The 22,546-nt window shown below is 42.7% G+C and overlaps 1 protein-coding gene across 6 annotated transcripts in view; it reads left to right on the top strand.

The window, feature by feature from the left end:
• The window catches only part of MKRN1 (makorin ring finger protein 1), a 548,705-nt gene that overhangs the window by 322,733 nt on the left and 203,426 nt on the right, over window positions 1–22,546 (top strand). For 2 of the 6 annotated variants that reach the window (XM_030215958.1, XM_030215959.1), the window contains exon 5: window positions 5,260–5,474. In XM_030215958.1, the coding sequence (XP_030071818.1) occupies window positions 5,260–5,474 (215 nt within the window). Of the gene's footprint in view, window positions 1–5,259; window positions 5,479–5,957; window positions 6,604–22,546 lie in introns of those variants that run through there. The other 4 variants (XR_003943541.1, XR_003943540.1, XM_030215960.1 and 1 more) reach the window with 4 other exon arrangements.

Genomic DNA, 22,546 nt, shown 5'->3' with positions numbered 1-22,546 from the left:
GGTTTCTCCACTGCCAATAAGCTGGTGACTCTGTGGATATCCAACCACTCAGGATTTTATAGACCTCAGTCAAATCCCCCCCTTCCCCCCAAGCCGTCTCTTTTCCAAGCTGAAGAGCCCTAACCTCTTTAGTCTTTCCTCATACAGGAGCAGTTCAGTCCCCTCTATCATTTTGGTCGCTCTTCTTTGAACCTTTTCTAATTTAACTATATCTTTTTTTGGAGATACAGTGACCAGAATTTAATGCAGTACTCGCAGCCCCGGCCTGCCCGTGCTGCTCTTCTGTGCACACCCTCGTAGTCATATGCTGTAGTGCTTAGGAGCTACATTATAGAGTGGCTCATAGGGTGAAATTGTTTAACTGGCCCTCCACTGGGTTCTAAAAAAATTGACACTAAATGTTATTCTATAAAAGTTGCATGTCCTTTATAGGATAGTGTGTAGCACCAATTCCCACACCTAACTTTGGGCTCCAGACTTAATCCTGCTGAAGCCTAATGTAAATGTTGGCACCCAAGTTAGGCTGTGTTACCCAGTATTCTATAACTATGTGCATAGCTTTTTGAAACACCCTGACACACCCATGTTCCTCCCATGACACGCCTCCTTTTGGGATGTGTGCTATGGGAGTTAGGCACCCTGCCTTATAGAATAGCGCACAGCCAGATGCACATGCAAATTTTAGTGAGTGCCAATTAACAGCAATAATTAGTTGTTAGCGCCCAATTATTGTTGTTTAAGAGCTCATTAGCCTGTTTGCGCACACATCTCAGTAGTGTTCACAAATTTGGGTGCCATATATAGAATCCAGTGGATTGTGCCCTTGCACACCTGAGTGCCAGTGAAGGTACCACACATACCTGCTCTTACCCACTTATAGGGGAGATATGATACAGATGTTTAAATACTTGAAAGGTATTAATATAGAAACAAATATTTTCCAGAGAAGGGAAAATGGTAAAACTAGAGGACGTGAATTGAGGGGTGAATTGGTTGTGGGGTGATAGACTTAGGAGTAATGTCAGAAAATTCTTTTTCACGGATATGGTGGTTGTTGCTTGGAATGCCTTCCTGAGGAAGGTGGAGAAAAAAAACTTGGCGGAATGAAAAAAGGCTTGGGATGAACACAGAGGATCTCTAATTAGAAAACGAATAGTATAAATAACAAAAACTTAAAGGGTTGCATGTGTGTTTACATGTCAAATGGTGCTTAGATGGCAACTCTGGCTGTATCAATTAAGGCCGGTGCTAGGCTGGGTTGTACAGTTTGAGTCCCGCATATAGCAGTCCAGTTTAGGATGGGTTGGAGAGAGCTTCGATGGAAACTCCAGTAATTTGGAATGTGAGGACAGTGCTGGGCAGACTTTTACGATCTGTGTCCCACAAATCACATGACAGATTAAGATAGGCTGGAGTGGGATTTGACGGCAACTCCAGTAGTTGGAACATAAGGACAGAGCCAGGTGGACTTCTAAGGTCTATGTCCCAGAAACACCAAAAAAAGACCATGATCAAGTATATAATCTCATGTTCATTGTTAATTTAATCTTGAGTTGAGAATGAATGTGACCGTTGGGCAGACTAGATGGACCGCTCAGGTCTTTATCTGCCATCACTTACTTACTTTGTTACTATATGGAGTGGAGGAGTAGCCTAGTGATTAGTGCAGTGGACTTTGATGCCGGGGAACTGGGTTCAATTCCCACTGCAGCTCCTTGTGACCTTGGGCAAGTCACTCAACCCTCTATTGTCCCAGGTACCAAAACTTAGATTGTAAGCCCTCTAGGGACAGAGAAAGTACCTGCATATAATGTATACAGCGCTGCGTACGTCCAGTAGTGCTATAGAAATGATTAGTAGTAATAGTATATTTTAAGCTTTTCACAATAAAACTGCTATAATGCAGGTGTTTGTTCTTATCAGTTGGCTTCTTATAAATAGTTATCTTAAAAACCATAAGATGGTTTTCTGATTATGTCAAGATGACAAATTTTATGATAATCAAATTGCAATTTAAATTTCAAATATCTGGTGGAACTCTTGGAGTCTATCTTGGTTCCCTCTCCACTGCATAAGTATGACATCAATACATCTTTTCCAAAATATTTTGCCTATGAATGGATAGTGCTTAAGAAGCTGATTTTCAAAATGGGCAACATAGAGGCGCTATTGAGCACCATGTGAACCAGCAGCACTGAAACAGAGCTAGGAATTGCTAATTGTAAGAAGATATCATCCTGCTTGTCCTTGGAGAAAATGAAGTTATTTACCTGTAGCAGTTGTTGTTCAAGGACAGCAGGATGACTATTCTTAAGTACCCCACCCACCTCCCCTTTGAGTTGTATTCTTTAAGCTATTTCATTAGCTTATAGAATACAACTATGGCGGGCAGGAAGGGTGTGTGTATGCATGGTGTGTGTATGCATGGTGAATCGCTGCCAAAGATTTCTAAAAAAGATGCTGGGTAGGTTCCTGCACCTGGCTCCGTTGGATGACATCACCCAGTAATAATAATAATAATAGTAATCCCTAATTGCACCCTTTGTAAAGGACATCATGCAATGTGATACGTGTCAGCAAGCCTTCTCTGGAGTAGTCCCCACACTGTGGAGTGCATTTCTGGAGGGGCTTCGCTTAACACGAGACCAGCTCTGCTTCAGGAAGCAGGTGAAAGCTTGGCTCTTCATCCAGGCCTTTAATGGAAGAAGTAAGTTGCTTGCAATTCACACAAATACATGCACCTTAATGTAGCAGAACATGTTTATCCTAGCTGAGATTATATTCATGCAACTTTTTTTAAATTAGTCCCCTTATTTTCTACCTCCTGTTACTTTCTATCTATTTATATATTTCATCTTTACTTATACCCTATGCTGTCTATTAAAATGTTTTATTGCGTATTGTGTTGACATTATAACATAGCATACTATGCCATATCTTGTATTTGAATATTTTTACTACTATAATTGTTTGACTTATTCTTGACAAGGAAAAAAAAAGCCCGTTTCACAAAGAAATGAAATGGGTGCTAGCAAGGCTGTCATGTAATGGCGATTGTTTTTAAGTGAACTGCGATTCTACCCTTGCCTCCCATCCCATCCATATCCAGCAATTCTCCTCTGCCCTGCCCTGCCCTCCCATCCCATCCATGTCCTGCGATTCTCCCCTCGCTCCCATCCTATCCATATCCAGCGATTAGCCTCTGCCCTGCCCTCCCATCGGTTGTGATGTACAGTACGTTGGAGTGTCCCTCTGCTTTTACTCTCTCCCCTGCCCTCCCCTCCATGTCCAGCAATTCTTCCCTCCCCTCCCATTCATGTCCAGTGATTCTTCCCTCCCCTCCCCTCACCTCCCATCCCATCTATGTCCAGCGATTCTCCTCTGCCCTGCCCTCCCCTCACCTCCGTGTCCCGTGCTTTTGGCCTCCCCTCCATGTCCCGTAATTCTCCCCTTGCTTCCCATCCCATCCATATCCAGCGATTCGCCTCTGCCCTGCCATCGCTTGTGATGTAGAGTACTTTGGAGTTTCCCTCTGCTTCTCCTCTCTCTCCCCTCCCTCCATGTCCAGTGATTCTTCTCTTCCTTCCCATCCCATCTATGTCCAGCGATTCTCCTCTGCCCTGCCCTCCCCTCCGTGTCCCACGATTCTCCCCTCGACTCCCATCCCTTCAATATCCAGCGATTCGCTTCTGCTCTGCCCTCCCATCCAATCCACGTCTAGTGATTCTCCCCTTCCCTCCCTTCCATGGCCAGTGACTCTGTCCTTCCTGCCGCCCTGCCTTTAAGCCATCTTACCTGAGGTCGCAGCGGCGGCAGGCAGGTTGGGCTCGCGTCGCCTCCTGCCTTTCCTTGCCTTCCCTCTCAGTGTCCCGCTCTCCTCTGATGTAATTTTGTCTTTACACGAGGGCGGGACACTGAGAGGGAAGGGAACACTGGAGGCGAGCTGACGTCAGCATGCTATTACGAACCCAGACAGCCAGCCATCCAGAGAAGCAGAGGTACGAATTATTATATAGATGTGTACCACCTTGAGTAAATTCCTTCAAAAAGGTGGCAAATAGATCCTAATAAATAAGAATACTCATCCTTTTGTCCTCAGACAACACCTACTATATGTAAGGAACTTTGTTTTCTTTACCCATCAAAAGAGCTTTGAATATTCCTGTGAAACTCCAGAAGAGGCTTCAACTCCTTCAAAATACTGCAGTGAAACTTCTACTCCTCTGCTGCTCAAATTACTTTGGCTTCCTATAAGATATCACATTTCTTTTAAAATTCTGTGTGCTTATAAAATCTTTGCGGGGATGGCACCTGGCTATATGTTCCATCTTCTTTGATTTCCAGGTCACTGCACCAGGTCGCTGCATTCTCATGATTCATCAGTGTTATATTTTCCTACTGTAAAAAGTGCTTGATTTTAAACGAATGTTTTCTGGCTCGGTATTTCCTAAGTTAGTTCTGGAGTACTACTACTACTATTTATCATACCCCCTTGCCAGTCAGGGTTTTAGGATATTTACAATGAATATGCATGAAATTGATTTGTAAACACTGCCTCCATTATATGCAAATCTCTTTCATGCCTATTCATTGTGGATATCCTGAAAACCTGATTGGCGGGGGGGGGGGGGGGGGGGTTACTGGAAGACTGACTTGGAAAACACTGTTCTAGCTCATTCTCTAATCAAGCTGCTCGTGCTTGGAGCTGTCTACCAAGCAGTTTAAGATTGCAGTCTTATTTTATTTTCTATACGAAACTGAAAACTTTTTTTATAGGATACATTTTTAGATGATTAATCAGATTATTAGGGCTGAAATGAATAATATGATTTTAAAATTAATAATATTATTACCCCTCCAGTTAACTGGCTTCTTTTGTAATGTTTTCTGCTTTGATCCAAACAGTTAAGTGAATATAAAAGTCTAGAATAGATTAGAATATTTTCTTTGGTTTCCTGCTGGGTATTTGCGCTCAAATTAGCCATTATCAGAGACAAGGTGCCAAACTCTGTACTTGGTGTGACCCAACATGGCATTTTCTTCTTTTTTTCCTAGTTAAGTTTTTTGAAATTTTATAAAAGATTATTAAATCTAAAGCTAATTTTTCCCTTCTGTTTTTCTCATTCTTTCTATCCCACTTCCCATGATTTGTTCTTTCTGTCTTTCCTTGGCCAATCACTTGGTCTTTCCATTTCACTTCATTTCTCGGCTATTTCTCCACCCTGTACCTATCAAACACTCCCCACCCTATTTCTGCAGTCTTGTATTGATGCACATGAGAAGGACATGGAACTCTCATTTGCAGTACAGCGGAGTAAAGATATGGCATGTGGGATCTGCATGGAAGTGGTGTATGAGAAGGCCAACCCTAGTGAACGCCGTTTTGGGATCCTTTCCAACTGCAGCCACACATACTGCCTCAAGTGCATCCGCAAATGGAGGAGAGCTAAGCAGTTTGAGAGCAAGATCATAAAGTAAAGTTATTCTTTCTTATTTGAAGTTGAATAAGTTATGACAGCATGTTCATGCACGTAGCTCATGCACGTGACTGCATTTATTAAAAAGAATCTTATGATGTTCTGAGTCAGGTATTTCAGAAAGTGTGTTCATTGTTTATATTTCAGACTTGTCTAATCATTTTTCTAATATAGTTTTAGTTAATGTATGGATTGGAAGTTTAACATATGAACGCTGGTGTTTTCTGTCACTAAGCAGAATTGAGTCAGGTCACACAAGCAGATGACATCATCCAAGAGCGCCGAAACAGAGCTGCCCTCCCTGAGCTCAGAGCCTGATGTAAAGTTGTGAGTGTGTGCAGCTTTTCCTTTGCACAGTGGTTTCCTCAGCAACTTAGTTTGTTTTTTTCCTCCCAGCTGAACAGACACGAAACAAAGCTCTCCTGTTTAGTTTGCTGTTCAACATTGTTTTCATTGGGTTTTCTTTTTTTTTTCTTTCAGTGTTGTCTAAGTCAGGTTTTCATCCATGCCCAAACTGTGGCAGGAAAATTCCCAAAACACATACTGAGTACATTTTACGCCTTGGTCTGAAACATGGTCTGAAGGACTGTAAGTGTTGTCTTGAATGCCACAGAGGGCACTGAGAGACAATTAAAGCCACCCCAGAGAGCATTTGGATGCAGAAAAAAAGGTGCACTTGGAGAAAGCTTGCAAAAACATCTCTGCACTCAACCCATCTACGCCTGGGCAGTTCTGTCAAGAATCTAACACAGAGAAGCCTTCAACCTGTCAGGGCAGTGGTCCTGACAGTCCAGTTGCTGTCAGAGCAAAAACCCTTCGGTTATCCAAGCTTATAGCACAGCTGCTTCTGCAAATGCCTGAATAGCGAAGTTGTATTGTATCTACACCAGCTGAAGAGCTTGTTAAGCTCAAACATACCAGCAAGAGAGTCTCTTTAACTGATAAAAGGACGCATTTGAGCTTACTTCTATAGAACTCAAAATCACCAATTGGTTATAGGTTGGTCACTACCCGAAATATGAGTGTTTATGCTTCTTAAATTTACAGGAGCCAATCAACACCATACCCTATGATTCATGTCTACAAGAGTAAGATAATTCACATCTGGAAAAGGGATCATACAAAGGTTAGTAGAGGCCTACTAAACTCTAGAATCCTATTCTAATCACTAGTGCTCCATTAGTAAGTATATTTCTAAGTTAGTACCTTTCAGCTTTTCACTCGTTTTGCACAGAAATGTCAGCGCAGTGCCAGCACCTTTTCTGTGGAGTCATTCAGTGGTCCAAAGGATGACTTCAGCACAGATTGCCCTACCACTGTGTATCAAATGCATAGTGCTATGTGCCTGAGACATCAGCTCTGGTTATAGGAGCTGATGAGTCATAGTCATCTGCGTCATTTCAGTTGCTGGAGCATTCCCATTCTTTTCTTCAAAAGACTTAGAAGACTTTGTGAAGAAATACCTCAAAGATCTATCAGATGTTCCTCTATGCCACAACCTAAGGAACCATCTCACACGCTTCAGGACTTATTCCTATGCATTCAGAGGGGCTTCCTGCTTGATCCTCCTTTTCCTATTCAGATTCTGAAAATTAACTGCTCATTCTCTCCCTCAGTTATCTCCAGACTCACTTCTGTCGAATATACAAGGTCTTATAGATCCTTTTAATGTTCAGCTATCCTCTAAAGAATGGGAAGACTACGGATCTTGACCATAGAGGTGGTGGAGTAGCAGTTCTCTACTCCTCTACCCTCTCTTTTAACTCATTTCTCAGTCACTTTTCTTACCCATTTAGAATCTCTTTCATTTTGTCAGATTTTCTTTTGCTGTGTCATCGTCCTCCTCCCTCTTCTATTTCTTTGAGCCAGTTACAGTCTGCCAGTACGGATTTTTGTCTCCATGCTTCGCAGTACTAGGCAACTTTAATATTCTTATAGATTACCCTAATGCTCCTTTCTGTCAAGATTTTGCTGACCTCTTCTCTGACCTAAATATTACTCTACTGTCACGCCCCTCACCTGCTGTGCAGTCCTCGCGGCTGGTCCGATCCCTGGCCCCGCCTCAATGAAACCGAGCATCGGCCATGCCAGCGGAGTCTATGCTCCGACGCCCATTCCTCACTCTGCTGGCCTCGCCGGCCGTCATGGCAGGGCTAGTGCTCCGCTCTTGCCCTCACTGCCGTTCGGAACGCCGGCCATCTTGGCAGCGTCGGCGTCCCAGGAGAACTCTTCTCTTCCGGGCATGGGGCCCGGGAACTCTGGCCATGCCTCCGGTGCCGGATTGGCCATTTGCGTCTTGACTCCGCCTCCTCCTACTGGCGAGCCTATCCACCTTCACTCGGGCCAGCTGATTCCTGTCTCCCTGCTTCTTGCCAGCTGACATTTATTCCCCTGATGATGGGGGCTATTTAAGGAGCAGCATCTCCCTACACACTTTGCTTCGGCTTCTACTTTGGTAGATTCGTTTGTGGTACTGTGTGACTTTGTCTACAACTGCTTACTGCCTGACCTCTTCTGGAATCCTGACTACTCTTTGCTTTCTGCCTGACCTGACCACTGCCTGGACCTCGACTCCTCGGTGCTTGCTGCCTGACCCCTGCCTGAACTACTCTGTGCTTGTTGCTTGACCTTGTGCCAGTTCCTAGAGTCTCTTTACCAGCGACCTGCTCTGACCACTGCCTGTACCCGTACTGCTTATTTGCTGCTGCCTGGCCCGCTCGCCTCCTGCTCTCCAAGTCCTCTCAGCCAGAGTCCTCTTTGCCTGCTGCCTGCAGCCGTCTAACCCCTGCCAGCCTCCGGAAGTCCTGTCGTGGCTGCCTGCACCTGGGGGCTCAACCCTTGGGGAACGGCGGCCATCACAGGTGAAGCCTCGGGGTTGCCCGGCTGCCCAACTGAGCACAGGTTCCAGTCTTCGTCTCTGTGCTTTGTCTGGGCCCAAGGACTCACGAACGTCACATCTACACACTCAAGATCCCACTCACTATGGTGGTCATACACTTGACCTTAACTACCCCAACACAATTCACTTCCTTACATATTTCTTCTTTTCGTAAGCTACCCTGGTAAGATCATTCACTTATTCTTCTCAACTTTCTTACTCAGTCCCCAAAGCTTTAATTCATCAAACTTCTTTTCGTGATTTTACAACTATTTCTGCAACTTCTTTACTCACCCTCTCTGGCCTAGACATTTCTTCTTTTACAGATTTATCACTTCAAGATCAACTACAAACGTGGAACTCTAAACTTTTGTCTGCTTTTTTAACACTCTTGCTCCTCTGCAATTTAAACATTCGAATACAATCAAAGACCACATGGAAAACAGACCTCCAGTCTCTCTATCTACAAAAGTACTGCTTCTTCCTATAAATCCGCAATTTCTACTTCAAAAAAGATATTACACAGATAAGTTCATCAAGTCTCTGAACTGTTGTTTACAAAACCCTACAATATCTTTCAAAGTACTGTTCTTCACCATTAGCCCCAATGGCACTACTTTCTGCAGAGACCTTGGTATCCCACTTTGTGACTAAGATCACTACTTTGTTGAAAACTCCCTTCACAACCTACTGCTCCCGGTTCTTCTCCGGTTGCCTCAAGAGTTCTGTGTAGCACTCTTATCGATTTAACCTTTCACCTATTACAGGTTTTAAAAGGCTTATTAAAGCCATGAAGATGATGGCAGCACCTTCTGACCCTCTCCTGTCCACCGTGTTAACGTTTTCATTGATCTCCTTACTACCATTTATTCATAACATGATTTCCCTTTGTCTATCTTCCAGTTCTGTCCCAGATTACTGGAAAACTGCCACCATCTGACCTAGAGTCAAAGATATATCTAAACCTCTTTCTGATCCTAATAACTATTGCCCAGTAGCAAATCTGCCTCTTACTGTGAAGATTATAAAATCTGTGGTTCACTCTCAACTTGCAGACTTTATCAACAAAACTTACGTTCTCCATCCAAACCAGACAGCATCATAGCACAGAAATCACACTTCTTGGAATTACTACTTTTCTTTGCTGTTCACTCAATCAAGGTAGATCTGTTCTCTTACTATCCCTGGACCTGTCAGCAGCATTTGATCTTGTGAACCATTCCATAATACTTTCACATCTTCGCTCTATTAGTCTGACAGGCTGTGCTTTAGAATGGTTTACTTCATACCTCTCTAACAGACATTACACAGTATCCTTCAGTAATTCAACTCTGCTCCTTTTCATATGGTTTCAGGTGCCCCCCAGGGTTCCATTCTTTTTCCAGTCCTTTTCGATATTTTTCTTGCGCCACTTTTCACACTAGCCCAGACATTAGAACTTATCGTGTTTGTATATTCTGATGATTTTCAAATCCTTTGTAGATTGGACAGCTGCATCACCTCTGAGATAGTTTACTATCCCTCAAACATTCTAAGATAACTACTTGGCTACACAAACACCATCTTGTCCTGAACCCCAGTAAATCTAAATGCATTATTTTTTTCTGATAAAAGGAAATAAACTTCTACTGACTCCACTTCTTCTTGCCAATATCCCAGTACCACAAATAGATATTGTTCACATCTTAGGAGTTCTACTAGACTCATCTCTTTCCTTTAAACTACAAATCTTGAAAGTAGTCTGTAACTGTTTTTTCAAACTTGGGATGATTCATTCAGTTTGCTCTTTGATCTTTTCTTCTGCACTTAACATCATGGTTCATTCCCTTGTTATTTCACAGTTAGACTTTTGCAATTTGCTTTATCAAGGTCTTAGAAGCAAAGAACTTCGATGTCTGCAACTTATCCAAAATACCACTATTAGTTGAATCTATAATGTTAGGAAATATGATCATATTGCACCTCATCTGAAAGAAGCTCACCAGTGATCCACCGTATAACATATAAACTCCTATTACTTGTATTTAAAACACTTACTTCCAATGAACCACCTTTGTCTTCTGATTCCTTATAGTCCAGCTCGAGTTCTCAGATCCTCTTCTCAAAACTTGCTTATAACTCCTACCTATCGTGTGATCACTCACGAACACATAAGAAATTCCATTTTTTCTGAAATGCTCTGCCTAATTTTCTGTGCTCCAAAACCTCTCTTGATACCTTTAAAACTGATCTTAAAACATATCTTTTTATAGATGCCTATGATAATTGATGCAGTGGTCCTGCAGGTCCTGATATTCTACGGAGCCTCATTTCCCACCTCCTCATGTCTTTCCCTACCTGCTATCCTATTATATTATTGTAGTTCTGTCCCCCTTTTCTGCTGACTCTCCTTGTTTACCCTCTTCCTTTCTATCACTTTCCTCTCTTCTTTTCATTTTTAGTTCTCTTTCTTCTCTCTCTTTATTAGATTGTTAGCCACACTGATGGTATCTCAAGGCTGGGATAAGAAATTCTAAATAAACTTGAAAACTTGGAATTTCTTCTAACCCTTCTCAACCTCCACAGAATGAGTTCCCATATGAGAAAATGTCATACTCAAAGTTTATCGGTAAAATGGCTAAAGACGTATCCTTTCCCCTTCGGTAGGCAACAGAGCCCGGGACCAATGTTTTTGGTCTTTTAAACTATACGGAGGCCATGAAGACAACAGTTGCTGTACCAGTGCATAGTATGCTGAAGGACTAACAATTCTTTATGCAGCAAAATCCACTTTATTCAACCAATCTCTTAATATTTGGATAGGAAGTATAAAGTCCAGTCATCCCAAGGATTTAATAAAGTCCATCTATTACATTCTCCAGTAGCTGTGGAAGTAGCTACAAATGAAACAAAAAAAAAAAAAAAAGAAAGAGATTTCTCTAACATTCCTCCTGGAAAAGATCTTATATTATTGGACCATATTGAAAAGAAGTGTGTCAAGGTGCAGTGCTCTCTGCAAGAATAGCTGCTCACTAGCTGTGTATGGTGCAATACATGTATTTCATCTTTCACAAGGTATAAGTCTTCTCACTGGCTCTTCCTACATTCTCTCAAGAGCAGCTAGCTTCCATACTAGCTGATGCTGACAAATGTGGCACCTATACCTACTGTATCAGGACAGTCTATGATTCCTTTGAAACCATGTCCAGAAACTCCATTTCAGCAGTTGCAGCCCAGCACCTAGCGTTATGCACTTCAGGTTTGCATGAAGATATTATTTATTAGTATTTACCGCCTTTTTGAAGGAAGATATCCACTGCACGTTATTAGATGGTCATTGTACAAGAGACTCACTTTCTGGAGAGAATGTTTAAGGTGACAGTGGACGTGGTTAAATACCATTGCTCCATGCCTCTGTATCTCTCTGCTGTTTTTCTCATCACATCAGCCACCTCTGCTAGGCAAACTTCATTCATTCGGTTCAGAAGAGGTGCTTATTATCCAAAGAGATTTCATTACCAAAAACAACCTCAACAATTACAGTGATCTATAGCATCTAAAGCTAGGCAAAGAGAGAATGGACCAGACTAATCTACTGCTTCTTAATCCAATTGGAACACACCCAGCCAGTCAGGTTTTCAGGACATCCATAATGAATTTACATGAGATAGATTTACATACACTGTTTTCTTAGTATTCAGATCTCTCCCGTGCATATTCCTTGTTGGTGTCCTGAAAACCTGGCTGGCAGGGTGTGCCCTGAGGACTAGGTTGAGCAGTCTTCTTCATCTCTCCAGATAAGTGGCTCATCTACCAGCAAATGGAAACCGAGAAATACTGAGTGATGTCACCATATAAGGATCTGTGAAGCCCTGTGATAGCCAGTATTTCTCAGTTTCCCAGCAGATGATAGGGTGAGTATCTGTACAGCCCTGCTTTCAATGGTTTTCTTTGGGTGTTCCCATATTTAAAAAAAAAAAAAAAGTAGTGAATCCGTTGCTTAGCGACTGTTGCTTAGAGAGACCATCTTGATTCCAGTTTTCAAAAGAGAAACAGAAGAATATTGGCAGATAAAGACCATATGACCTATTTAGTCTTTCCATCCATTCCGTCTACTCTCCCTCTCACTCCCTTAAAAATCCTATTTACTTGTCTCAAGCTGTCTTGAATTTAGATACTGTTTTCGTCTCCACCTATTCCACTGGGACGCCATTCCACAAATTCACTACCTTTTCCATGAAGAAATATTTCTTCAGGTTATTTCTGACTCTATAACTTTTCACCTTCATCCTATGTCCCCTCGTTCCCGAAAGAGACTCGCTTCCTGTGTTTATGCTGTATAGGTATTTAAAAGTCTCTATCATGTCTTCTCCTCTCCCGCCTTTCTTTCAAAGTATACACATTGTCACGTTTTCCAAAGCAGGAACTAGGTTAGTGAGCCCTTGGGCCACTGCCGAGGAGCAGCAGTGGCCGGCAAAACCACCCCATCCCAGGAACAAGACAGAACTCTGATAGGAACAGCAAGACTTCACCTGCACTAGCCGCCCTTCCCCAGGAGTTGAGCCCCTGGCTGCAGGCGGCCGACAGGACTTACAGGACAGGGTAGGAACTGGAAGCTGCAAGCAGCCACTAAAACAGGGAACAAACACGACACAGAACTGAAAGCTGCTAGGCAGCCACTGAACAAGAAACACAGACAAACAGAAACTAAACACAAAAAGACAAACAAGGAACAAGTCTAGGAAACAAACAATAACCCTAAGCTAAACTACACACAGACTTACTAGCATCAGACAAGGAAGTAGAATAAAAACCAAGCTAGGCAGAAGCACCAACAAACCAGGGCCTTAGGCGATGCAAAGGCAAAGCAGAGAATTTCCAACTGACTAATAAGCCCAGCAGCAGCTGAGGCTCACTGCAGCAATCACCAGGCAACTATGGGTGCTATGTAGGTTCAACCAAAGCAAGCAAGTCTGGCAGCCCGGAAGATCCGGACCAGACTGGGCTGAAATCTGGAACGGGTGACAATAACCAGACAGTCCATTGCAGCCACCAGGTGGCGAGAGGAAGGAGAGCACGAAACATGGGCACAACCGTGACACATATTGAGATCTTTCTCTGTCCCTGTACACTTTATGACGAAGGCCGCTGACCATTTTAGTAGTCAACTTCTGGACAGATTCCATCCTGTTTATATCTTTTTGAAGGTGTAGTCTCCAGAATTGTACACGGTATTCTAAATGAGGTTTCATCAGAGACTTATACAGGGACATCATCACTTCCTTTTTCCTACTGGCTATTCCTCTCCCTATGGACCCAAGCATCCTAGCTTTTGCTGTCACCTTTTCTACCTGTTTGGTCACCTTAAGATCACCACATATAATCCTAAGTCCTGCTCCTCTTTGTGCACAAAATTTCTTCACCCCCTAAACTGTGCTGTTCCCTTAGGCTTTTGCAGCCGAAATGAATGACCTTGCATTTTTTTAGTATTAAAATCTAACTGCCAAATATCAGACCATTTCTCTAGCTTCGCTAAGTCCTTCCTCATGTTATCCACACCATCAGGGGTGTCTACCCTATTGCAGATTTTGGTATCATCTGCAAACAGGCAAACCATACCAGACAGCCCTTCAGCAATATTGCTTATAAAAATGTTAAAAAGAACCAACCCAAGAACTGAACTTTGCAGCACACCACTAGTAACATCCTTTTCCTCAGAATGAGGTCCATTTACCACTACCCTCTGTCGCGTTCCACTCAACCAGTTCCTAACCCAGTCAATTCACTTTAGGGCCCATACAGAGGGCACTCAGTTTATTTATTAGTTGTCTCTGCAGAATCTTTTGAAAGGCTTTACATTAAATACACCACATCTAGTTCTCTCCCTCAATCAAACTCTCTGGTCACCTGGTCAAAGAAGTGAATCAGATTCATCTGACAAGACTTATCTCTATTGAAACCATGTTGCCTCTAGCCCTGTAATCCATTCAATTCCAAAAACTTAACTATTCTCTGTTTTAAAAGTGTTTCTATTAATTTACTTACTACAGAAGTCAGACTTACCGGCCTGTAGTTTCCAACCTCTTCAGCTTTTGTGGAGAGAGACTACATCTGCTCTTTTTCAGTCTTCTAGGCCAAACTGAAAAGGTCAGCCAGTGGAGCCACTAGAACTTCCCTAGGCTCCTTCAGTACCCTCGGATGTATGCCATCTGGCCCTATCACTTTGTCAATCTAGTTTATCCAGCTCCTCACAAACACAGTCCTCTGAAAATCGTTCAGGGACTACTACCCCTCCATTCCTATTGGTGTTTGTCTTATGTGGCCCTTCAGCTGTGAACACAGAGCAAAAATATTTGTTTAGCAATTCTACTTTTTTTTTTATCAGCTTCTACATATTCCTCCCCTTCACCTTTGAGTCTCTCAATATCACTTTTACCCTTCCTCCTATCACTAACATATCTAAAAAAAATTGTGTTGTTCCCCCATTTTACTATATTGGCTATTTTTTCTTCCATTTGCATCTTGGTTCCTGACTTCCAGCTTCTCTTTCCAGATATTGTCACGTGTCTTTCTCTTTCTGCAATCTCTTATAGTTTATAAGAAGATAAGAGTAGCCATACTGGATCAGAGCAATGGTCAGTATCCTGTTTTCCAAACAGTGGCTAAGCCAGGTCACAAGTACCTGGCAGAAACCCACATTGTGGCAACAGTCCATACTACAAATCCCAGGGCAAGCAGTTGCTTCCCATGTCTGTCTCAATAGCAGACTATGGACTTTTCTTCCAGAAATTTGTCCAAACCTTTTTTAAACCCAGATACACTAACCGCTGTTACTATATCCTCCAGAGCTTAACTATTAGTTCAGTGAAAAAGTATTTCCTCCTATTTGTTTTAAAAGTATTTCCCTGTAACTTCCTCGAGTGTCCCCTAGTCTTCTTCTTCCATAAAGACAAAAGCAAAAAATTCATTCGGTTTCTTCACTATGGCCTTATCCTCCCTGAGTGCCCCTTTTGCTCCTTCATGATCTATCAGTCCTACGGATTCCCTCGCAGGCTTTCTGCTTCTGATTTGCCTGAGAAAGTTGATACTGTGAGTTTTAGCCTCTGCTGTAAGTTTCTCTTCATATTCTCTTTTAGCCTTCTTTATTAATGCTTTGCATCTGACTTGCCAGTGTTTATGTTAATCTCTTTTTCCTTACCTTTTCTTCTACTACTTGTAATAACCAAAGTGGCCTCCTTTTCCTCTTACTTTTATTTACTTTCCTTTCAAAAATGTTTGTTGCCCTTACAATGGCTTCTTTCAGTTTTGCCCACTGATTTCCAACTTTTTCCAGATGTTCCATCCAGACAATAATTCCTTGAGGTAATCTCCCATCTGAACAAAGTTAGGGTTTTTTTTTTTAAGTCAAGAACCTTCACTTTTGAATGAACCCTTTCCGCACCTATCTTAATATTAAACCATACCTTTTGGTGATCACTGGATGCCAGATGATCACATACTGTAAGATCAGAAACACTCTCCCCATTAGTATGCACTAAGTCCAGTATGGCCCCATCTTGCATGGGTTCCATTACTAACTGCTGGAATAGTTCCCCCTGTAGAGAATCCAGGATCTCCCTGCTTCTTAAAGACCCCGCAGTAAGGATACCCCAGAATCACCTATTAGTTGTAATTCCCCTTTCAAAACTATAAATTGAGTGTCTTCAATTAAATCTCTATCATCTTCTGTCTGTGAAGGAGGCCTGTATATCACACTAGTGTAAATACATTTGCCATTCCCTCTTTCCAGATTCACCCACAGTGCCTCTTCCTTGTCCTGTAGCTTCTGCAGTTGTGTGGATTTAATATTATCTTTAACATATAATGCCACTCCCCCTCCTTATCTTCTTACACTGTCTTTCCTGAACATATTATAGCCTGTTATAGCTATATCCCAGCTACAGTTCACTGTGGACTGAACCTTGTCTCTGTGATCACCACTAAATCATAATTGGCCTCCTTCACAGCCTCAAAATTTAAAACCTTATTTCTCTTAGTTTGGGCATTAGTACAGTGGGGGAAATAAGTATTTGATCCCTTGCTGATTTTGTAAGTTTGCCCACTGACAAAGACATGAGCAGCCCATAATTGAAGGGTAGGTTATTGGTAACAGTGAGAGATAGCACATCACAAATTAAATCCGGAAAATCACATTGTGGAAAGTATATGAATTTATTTGCATTCTGCAGAGGGAAATAAGTATTTAATCCCTCTGGCAAACAAGACCTAATACTTGGTGGCAAAACCCTTGTTGGCAAGCACAGCGGTCAGACGTCTTCTGTAGTTGATGATGAGGTTTGCACACATGTCAGGAGGAATTTTGGTCCACTCCTCTTTGCAGATCATCTCTAAATCATTAAGAGTTCTGGGCTGTCGCTTGGCAACTCGCAGCTTCAGCTCCCTCCATAAGTTTTCAATGGGATTAAGGTCTGGTGACTGGCTAGGCCACTCCATGACCCTAATGTGCTTCTTTCTGAGCCACTCCTTTGTTGCCTTGGCTGTATGTTTTGGGTCATTGTCGTGCTGGAAGACCCAGCCACGACCCATTTTTAAGGCCCTGGCGGAGGGAAGGAGGTTGTCACTCAGAATTGTACGGTACATGGCCCCATCCATTCTCCCATTGATGCGGTGAAGTAGTCCTGTGCCCTTAGCAGAGAAACACCCCCAAAACATAACATTTCCACCTCCATGCTTGACAGTGGGGACGGTGTTCTTTGGGTCATAGGCAGCATTTCTCTTCCTCCAAACACGGCGAGTTGAGTTCATGCCAAAGAGCTCAATTTTTGTCTCATCTGACCACAGCACCTTCTCCCAATCACTCTCGGCATCATCCAGGTGTTCACTGGCAAACTTCAGACGGGCCGTCACATGTGCCTTCCGGAGCAGGGGGACCTTGCGGGCACTGCAGGATTGTAATCCGTTATGTCGTAATGTGTTACCAATGGTTTTCGTGGTGACAGTGGTCCCAGCTGTCTTGAGATCATTGACAAGTTCCCCCCTTGTAGTTGTAGGCTGATTTCTAACCTTCCTCATGATCAAGGATACCCCACGAGGTGAGATTTTGCGTGGAGCCCCAGATCTTTGTCGATTGACAGTCATTTTGTACTTCTTCCATTTTCTTACTATGGCACCAACAGTTGTCTCCTTCTCGCCCAGCGTCTTACTGATGGTTTTGTAGCCCATTCCAGCCTTGTGCAGGTGTATGATCTTGTCCCTGACATCCTTAGACAGCTCCTTGCTCTTGGCCATTTTGTAGAGGTTAGAGTCTGACTGATTCACTGAGTCTGTGGACAGGTGTCTTTCATACAGGTGACCATTGCCGACAGCTGTCTGTCATGCAGGTAACGAGTTGATTTGGAGCATCTACCTGGTCTGTAGGGGCCAGATCTCTTACTGGTTGGTGGGGGATCAAATACTTATTTCCCTCTGCAGAATGCAAATAAATTCATATACTTTCCACAATGTGATTTTCCGGATTTAATTTGTGATGTGCTATCTCTCACTGTTACCAATAACCTACCCTTCAATTATGGGCTGCTCATGTCTTTGTCAGTGGGCAAACTTACAAAATCAGCAAGGGATCAAATACTTATTTCCCCCACTGTATATGTTATGATCGTGGTCAGAACCCCTCTCAAACTTACCTTTTTCCTGGTGGTCAGCTTTTTAGCTGGCTTCTGTTTCTTTTGTCTGTCCTTTCTGAGCTAGCTCTCTCTCTCTGTATGCTGGCAGCTTCCAGCAGCATGACTCTAATTGTTTCACTTTACTACAGCTGTGTGTGTGGACTGAGTTAGCTCTACCTCTCTTTGGGTGTACTGGCTTCAAGTGCTTCACGGTGCTGCATTGGTGTGGGTTGGGCCTCTCTGGGTTTCAGTGTGCTGTCTGCCTGGGTCTAGGGAGTGTGACATCATCAGGGAGGGCCTTGATAAGGAAGTGGTGTTCTTCCCTTCAGGGCCTTTGCAACGGTTGCGTTTGCTTTTGCTACTTGCTATAGGGCCAGGTCAGTGTTAGTGCAGAGTGCACTTGTGACTTGTACGTGTTTAGCTCCCCTGCTTTTTCCCTTTGGCTCCCGTGCTTTCCCTGTTGTTACGGTGAGAAGCACTTCTGTTATTTTGGTGCTTGGAGCACCCTTGTTAGTTTAATGCTTAGGAAGCACCTTTGTTGTTTGTGTATTTGGCTTTCCTGCTTGTTCCCTTGTGGCTCTCCTGCTCCCCTGTTAGTTTCTGTTAGGAGCACTGCTCTAAGTGTAGGGCTTAGGAGCTCTTCTGTTGGTGTCGGGCTTAGGAACACTTTTTGCCAGTTTAGGATTTAGGAGCAAGCTTGTTCTAGTCCTGGTCCCTGTGTCATCCGGTTTCCGGTAAGTCCTGCCGGCCACTCGAACCCAGGGGCTCAACCCTTGGGGGGCAGTGGCTAAGTGCAGGTGAAGCTGTACGGACCAGTCCAGTGTGTGTTCCAGTCCAGTGTGTTCCAGTCTGGTGTGTTCCCGTCCAGTGTTCCAGTCCTGTATCCTCCAGTCCGGGGGATTCCAGTCCATGTGTTCCGGCTCGCTGGGCGGTGCCTGCAGTCCCTGCCGGTGTGCTTGCCCAGTGTTGGTTGGTGGGTTTTGCCTGCTGCTGTCGCTCCTCGGCAGCAGCCCAAGGGCTCATGTTTGCTCCAGAGCCCGGCCCTGCGGGCTCTGAACCTGAGAACCTGACAGTATATACTTCATTCCAGATGATACCCCTTTTTCTCATATGTGTAAAGGTATTTAAATGCTTCACTTCCCTCAGGGCTTATACTTACTTGTGAGCTTTGATCACCCTTCTCCAATTATTCTAGTTGAAAGCCTTCTTCAGCAGGTTAGCCAGTCTGCTGCTGAAAACACTTCTTCCATTTTCTCTGCCTTAGCCTTTACCCTCAACAGAGACGATTGACGAGAACACCACCTGTGCTCCTATCTACTTCACTCTCTCTCCCAGAGCCATAAAGTAATTTTTGATACGTTTGGAGAGGTACCTAGCAGCTCAGTACCTACCGAGCGGAAGAAAAAATGGTTAAAGATGTAAAGAGAGGTGACAAGACTTTTTTCAGATATATCAGAGAAAGGAGAAGAGATCGGAATGGAATTGCGAGACTGAAAGATAATGAGAATGGCTATGTGGAGAGTGATGAAGATAAAGCGAATGTGCTAAACAATTATTTGGTGTTCACGGAGGAAAATCCTGGATAAGGACTGCGGTTGGCTTCCGAGGGAACGTCTGGGAATGGAGTGGATACTGCGCCGTTTACGGAAGAAAGAGTTTATAAACAGCTGGAGAATCTGAAGGTAAACAAAGCTATGGGGCCAGATGGAATACATCCCAAGATACTGAAGGAGCTCAGAGAGGTCCTGGTGGGACCTCTTAAGGATTTATTTAATAGATCTTTAGAGACGGGAGAGATTCCGCGAGATTGGAGACAAGCGAATGTGGTCCGTCTTCACAAAAATGGAGACGGAAGAAGTGGGAAACTACAGACCGGTAAGTCTCACGTCGGTGGTAGGAAAAGTAATGGAGTCGCTGCTGAAAGAAAGGATAGTTAACTTTCTAGAAACCGACGGGTTACAGGACCCGAGGCAACATGGCTTTACCAAAGGAAAATCCTGCCAAACGAATCTTATTGAGTTTTTTGACTGGGTGACCAAAGAACTGGATGAGAGACGTGTGCTAGATGTAATCTACTTGGATTTCAGCAAAGCCTTTGATAGGGTCCCCCACAGAAGACTCGTGAATAAGGTGAAAGGGTTGAACTTAGAACCGAAAGTGGTGAACTGGATAAGAAACTGGTTGACCGACAGGTGGCAGAGGGTGGTGGTAAATGGAATCCGCTTGGAGGAAAGGAAGGTGAGCAGTGGAAGTGGAGTTTCTCAGGGGTTGGTGCTGGGGCCTATTCTGTTTAATATATTTGTGGGAGATATTGCATAAGGGTTGGAAGGAAAGGTGTGCTTTTTTGCGGATGACACGAAAATAGCCAATAGAGTGGATACCCTGGAGGGAGTAGAAACGATGAGAAGGGATCTCCAAATGTTAGAAGAATGGTCGAGGGTCTGGCAGTTAAAATTTAATATATCTATATATAAATGGAAGAACTTGTATAAACCTCCTAAGTCAAACAATTTCTTGCTACTATAACTTGGATCAGTACATTAGTCAACAAAAACCGGTAACAAATAGTAACCGCTATCTCTCACAACAAAAATATGTTCTAAATGTGTTATAAATGTGCTCAGTCCGTACCCATTCCAGCCATTATATCCCCAAGAGGAATATGTGGTAGTGTCACAGATGGAACCATCATAGCACATTGGGTGTTCCGCCTCCTTGTAGTGTATGTACATACATCTAAACCAACCATAGTTTTGAACATGTAAATCTATTACATTGTGCTGTATAAATATCTATATACTGCAGTTGTAAATCATTTGTATATACGTGTATTGCTGCACACTACTGAACAGAAATACAAAATATCACATATGCAGATTTATGCAAATACAGCTACTATTGAATTTCATGTATTAAACCATAGGGAGGTACAATATGACTTGTGTCACAGGTTCTATAATTTCCCACATATACATGAACTATATAAAGTAAAACAAAGCTATAACATATTATAGTCACTTCCCTTGAGAATACTGCGTGCTTGTGCTTGTGTCTCAAAAAATCCACTCATAATCCATTCATCCTAATCATTCTCGCTAACTCAATGAAGATTCCCTTTAACTCTGGCCGAGTTTCGCATAGCGTCGTCAGAAAGGGAAACTGCAAACAGAAATTCTAATTAACAAACATCACTTCCACACGTGCTGGAATATACCTTAACCCTAGGCCTAAAAATATAAATGCTCAAAAGTCAAATTACTTACAAAACAAAATTGAAAACCATTATCGGACACCAAACCCCAAGCGGGTTCGCATCTGGAATTCTCCTTCTCACAATTCAGAGCGTGTGGCGTCATGCTCCCGCGCTCTTTTTAAATACTCGTATGAGCCTCTTTACAGGCTCATTCACAAGTCAACATAAACAGCTGATAACTACCTTCTCTTAAAGCAATAGATCTCATTTGTTATTCCCGAAACTCAATTACAGATACTTCACTTTAATACTCCAAAATTAGAAATATTTAAAGTCACACCTCATAAAACCTTGTGGGTAACGGACTAATCTTGGTGTATTTGATGCCCTTCGATCATAACCACTCAACCTCTCTATTCAGCCCACGGGGGTAGACTGTGTCCCAGGAAAAGATAGGAGAACTCCAGATGCGAACCCGCTCGGGGTTTGGTGTCCGATAATGGTTTTCAATTTTGTTCTGTAAGTAATTTGACTTTTGAGCATTTATATTTTTAGGGTTAAGGTATATTCCAGCATGTGTGGAAGTGATGTTTGTTAATTAGAATTTCTGTTTGCAGTTTCCCTTTCTGACGACGCTATGCAAAACTCGGCCAGAGTTAAAAGAAATCTTCATTGAGTTGGCGAGAATGATCTGGATGAATGGATGAATGGATTATGAGTGGAGTTTTTGAGACACAAGCACGAGCACGCAGTGTCCTCAAGGGAAGTGACTATAATATGTTATAGCTTTGTTTTACTTTATATAGTTCATGTATATGTGGGGAACTATAGTACCTGTGACACAAGTCATGTTGTACCTCCCTATGGTTTAATACATGAAATTCAATAGTAGCTGTATTTGCATAAATCTGCATATGTGATATTTTGTATTTCTGTTCAATAGTGTGCAGCAATACACGTATATACAAATGATTAAGAATTTACAATTGCAGTATATAGATATTTATACAGCACAATGTAATAGATTTACATGTTCAAAACTATGGTTGGTTTAGATGTATGTACATACATCTAATGTGCTATGATGGTTCCATCTGTGACACTATCACATATTCCTCTTGGGGATATAATGGTTGGAATGGGTACAGACTGAGCACATTTAGAACATATTTTTGTTGTGAGAGATAGCGGTTACTATTTGTTACTGGTTTTTGTTGACTAATGTACTGATCTAAGTTATAGTAGTTAAAATTTAATGCCAAGGATTGTAGAGTGATGTACTTGGGCTGCAGAAACCCAAGAGAGATACCGTATAGGAGGGGAGAGATTAGTAAACTCGACTCAGGAGAGAGACCTT

This window comes from Microcaecilia unicolor, chromosome 10 (genome assembly GCF_901765095.1).
Source record: "Microcaecilia unicolor chromosome 10, aMicUni1.1, whole genome shotgun sequence".
Classification (NCBI taxonomy): domain Eukaryota; kingdom Metazoa; phylum Chordata; class Amphibia; order Gymnophiona; family Siphonopidae; genus Microcaecilia; species Microcaecilia unicolor.
Note: the sequence above shows the minus strand (reverse complement) of the source record. Positions and strands in the feature narration are given on the sequence as shown.